Genomic DNA, 4,388 nt, shown 5'->3' with positions numbered 1-4,388 from the left:
CAAGAGGGAGGAGGGTCAGAGGGAGAAGCAGACTCCCCGCCGAGCAGGGAGCCCGATGCGGGACTCGATCCCGGGACTCCAGGATCATGACCTGAGCCGAAGGCAGTCGCTTAACCAACTGAGCCACCCAGGCGCCCGAGAAAAACGATTTTAATGAAATAGATCCTTTCCTTGGAGTTAATGTGGATGCCACCACCACCCCCACCAAAAAAAAAAAAAGCAAAAATAAATTGTGAAGGAATTGTAAGTTCTTATGCATGTTGTCTTTATCTGGATAATATATTTCCTGGAAGAATATGGCATATGCCAAACTGTTTTAAAATACTATTTGTAATAGTGGAATTCCCTACATATATTAAAAAAAAAAAAACCCTAAAAAAACCCCTCTATGATTCCCTAAAATAAGATTAATTTATGTTAAATGTGCTCAACATTCATTTATATAATACAGATATTCTATTTAATCCTGGTTTAAAATAAAAACTGTGTAAGGATTTTTTTAATGACTCATAGAATAGATATAAATATGTGCTTTCTTATGCTTTTTAAAAATACATAAAATAGTAAGAATGTTACTTCAAAATTCTATTGCATAGCTGCTTACATGGATGTCTTCACTTTCCTGCGGTTGGTAATGTACTTACTTTAAAAATATAATTCAATGAAAGGAATCTCAGATGGTACTTAACAAAATTGAAGTTTGGCTCATCTGTATTAATTATTATTACTTTTGAGAAAACAATATTCTCTGCACACAGGTCTGGTGTGGTCTTATCCTCAAATTTCTCTTTGGGGCTAGTTGAAAATGTAGTAAATAAAAAATATATATATATATATATATATATCTCACTACCTTATCCAATAAAATTCCATCCTTAGAAGTGCTTCTCTTCTTAAAGAAGTATAAATTACAAATGTATCTTCTTTCACACGTTTCTCTAGGAACCACAATACCCTTACAGATACACATACAGTAGGAATTTATAATTCTTACAAATTCATTTTTGCCTTTTGTTGTTGTTGTTGGCAACTATGTTAACCCCTAGGGAAACGTGCAGTCCATTAAAGTTCTTTCTCCCCACTCTTTGATGTTTGCCTGTCCATAGGGGAGACTCCGGATCCTCCTGAAGTCTGCTCTGCCCAGACCCACAGGCGGGAGTCCGACAGTGTCCCCATCTGCCTATGAGTTTTGCCTCGATGTGCCTCCCAGTGAGGCAGACCTTTATATGAGTCTCAGAGAAAACTCCTCTCAGCACCTCTCTGAGCTTTTCAAAAGATAACCCTACACAATTATATGTAGGTATACATAAACCAGTCAGCACTTCTGATGAGATCTTAAGTTTAAGACCACACAGTATTGGGGAATAGTCAATATAGACCACACCTGTTGTCTTCCCACCGCAGCAGCTTCCCTACCATGTTCAGTACTCCGTGCCTCCGGAGGGAGACCCCACTTACTTGTCTGGTGACTTTGATCCCTCCTTTGCATTTCCACACCGTGGGCTGGCAAGGGGTTAATCTCAGCGTGTCTCGCTCTCGACATGGCTCCACCCAAGAGGCTGCGCTGTGTCTAGAACGTGACAGAAGGCTGTCTGATCTCATGGCTCTCGAGAGCCAAGAAGCTCCTGCGACTCCGAATCCGTAGGCTCCTGTAGTTCTCTGGGCTTGTGCCGTAGGAGGAATTGGGAGACTTCTGCAGAAGCAAGCGGGCCATGCCTGATCCCCCAGGCAGGCCATGAATTCATTTTCGTTTGAGTTGTTGCCATGTACCCAGGGAACACGCCAAACTATTAGCTTTCCCTACACTGGCTCCTTACCCTCTACAGGTGTGAAAGTTCCTTAACCAGGTGGATCTGTATTTCTCGAGTGAAAACCCTGTTCCCGCTCATTTCTGAGTTTCTCTCATTACCCTCTGCTTGGAATTGTTCCCTCAATCAGACCCAGGGCTCCTGACTCAGGACTCCCACGTCGCTGCCCTGCACACGCTTCCTTCTCTATGGCCCCAGGGTCCCATCCAACTCTGTGGGGCTTCCCTGGCAGTGCGGGGATGGTGACCCCAGACCTGGGAGATGACATGGGGATTTTAGCCAGCTTTCAAGTTCATTAACGTTTGGCTGAATTTGTTTATTAACTTTTGCTGCTGGAGCATTTTCAAGTTCAATGTCAAACACCCTCCCCAAGTCCTGGGGCAGTTGCAAACTGCTTTTCTGCTGACAAAAACCTAATTCTCTGAAACTTACACACTTTGAGTTCTCTTTTTCTCAATGAGCATAATGTCAATTAAGAAAATCTACTAGTAAATCACTAAAACAGAAGCATCATTAAATACGATATCCAGTGATGTTTTTGCTAGTGTGGGTATTTACATTAAAGTTCTGTTTTTACCACCTGGCATAGTTTTCTGATGTAATTTCTTCTGGAAAAGGTTGGGGAGGGCAGACTACATAGCTTTACATCTTTTACCTCTAAAAACCCTCCAATCTCTAATCTTAGGTCATACACACGGGTTTTCTTTTAATTAGAAAATGTAACCAGTAGTTTGACAAAGAGTTCAACGTCTCTTCTGTAACTTGGTCATGGCTATGTTATATTACAGAAAGAGCTAGCCTTTAGTGAACATGGTAACCGCAGTGAACTGAAGTTTATATTTCTCTTTTCCTTAATCTGAACAGTCCTGAAGGGTTGGCATCTTGATTGAGCAGTCTTACTTTTTTTGGAGTGACTTCCCCTGGGTCATATAACTTACAAGTGACAGACAAATTAAACCAACATCCGGGGACACCTGGGTGGCTCAGTCGGTTAAGCGTCTGCCTTCAGCTCAGGTCATGATCTCAGGGTCTTGGGATCGAGTCCCGCATCGGGCTCCCTGCTCACCAGGGAGTCTCTTTCTCCCTCTCCCTCTGTCTCTTCCCCCTGCTCACGCTCTCTCTCTCAAATAAATAAATAAAATCTTAAAAAAAAAAAAAAACCAACATCCGTCCGACGCCGGCATTGATGATCTTCCCATTTTGCCAAGAGTATCAATAGGAATCAGATAATCCCTTGACTTTGGAAAGAGCTTCAGCGTTTTAAACTGCCCTGTAGCATCCCAACCACTGATTCTAAAAAGGAAAACGGTCTAAACGTGTGGAGATGTGCCCTCCTCCCCGTCACTGTGTGCCCTCGCGTGTGTATTCCCTGCTGAGTCGGGAGTGATGTCGTGCCCCCAGCCTCAGCCGCTGTGCCTCTTTTCCTAAAATCTGGGCTCTAACACTTTGTTCCTTCTTTCCCCTTTAGAACGAGACCAAAAGTTCAGTACAATGGCTATGCGGGACATGAAAACAGCAACGGACAGGCCTCCTTTGAAAACCCCATGTATGATACGAACTTAAAACCCACAGAAGCCAAGGCTGTGCGGTTTGACACGACTCTGAACACGGTGTGTACCGTGGTATAGCTCTCAGTGCCCCATTAGGACTGACTCATAGCCATACCTCTGATGGACAAGCGGGAACTCCTTTGGTGCCATAGACCACTCTCCCTCTACTCTTGGCTTTGCCCCGGTGATCTTTCACATCTGCCGGTATCCACGCAGCGGGAATCTCCAGTCACGTGCCAGAGTCTTCTGAGGATCGGACGGCGAACACCGACAGATGCGCCTGCATTCTGAACATGGATCCCGAATGCCTGACGACATCTGCTTGGAATCAAGGCACCCTTAGGGGAGACTGCCGAGTCATGCCAATTGCTCGTACTTAATGCCTCAGACTTTCGTATTTCTGTGTGGCTGGGATGCCTTTCAATGCAATCTTCTGGGCACGTGGATACATCCTTTGGGTGCGGTGACAAATGGTAGCACCACAATATACCACAATACGTTGCTCTGTTTTTGGTTTGTTTTGTTTTGTTTTTAACCCCCATGAATATGAATACTCTGGAAAAAAAAAAAAGCTCTCTTGAAGAAGACACCTTTCTGGTAGACGCACACACCTACAAATGTTTCACTCTGTCCTTCCTGAGACCTGACAAGCTTTGAGGACTCACAGCTCCCCTCAGTGTCCATCCCTAGGGCCATTTGCAAATTCCCCAGTCAGCTGTTCTATTGCAGAATTTTTGATGCACAATTTTTTGCACTAGTGTGTTATGAATGACTGAGTAAGATTCTGATAAAAAATAAACTATTTACACAGGGTTTATACACACTATCCATTGTATATAAGCATCTTCCCATGTGGTCAAGCTAAACATCCACAATCCGCTCAGTTGGCGTGTTAGAGAGAGGAAGTATCCCCAGACACAGCACAGGTCTTGAAGGTATTGGAAAGATTTATTTTATTACTGCTTCCTTTAGCTACATATGTGTGTTGAATTCATTGAAGATGTCGAACAAGGAAAAAAAAAGAGGCCTT

General features: G+C 43.5%; 1 protein-coding gene across 1 annotated transcript in view; it reads left to right on the top strand.

The window, feature by feature from the left end:
• CSMD1 (CUB and Sushi multiple domains 1) overlaps window positions 1-3,867 on the top strand; it is a 347,261-nt gene extending 343,394 nt beyond the window's left edge. The window contains exon 55 of the mRNA XM_081812881.1: window positions 3,277-3,867. Within this exon, the coding sequence (XP_081669007.1) occupies window positions 3,277-3,436 (160 nt within the window). The 3' untranslated portion in view covers window positions 3,437-3,867. The remainder of the gene's footprint in view (window positions 1-3,276) is intronic.
• Window positions 3,868-4,388: the final 521 nt, after the last annotated feature.

This window comes from Leptonychotes weddellii, chromosome 2 (genome assembly GCF_054177405.1).
Source record: "Leptonychotes weddellii isolate Sample4059 chromosome 2, ASM5417740v2, whole genome shotgun sequence".
Classification (NCBI taxonomy): domain Eukaryota; kingdom Metazoa; phylum Chordata; class Mammalia; order Carnivora; family Phocidae; genus Leptonychotes; species Leptonychotes weddellii.
This window is presented reverse-complemented; position numbering and strand designations above follow the sequence as displayed.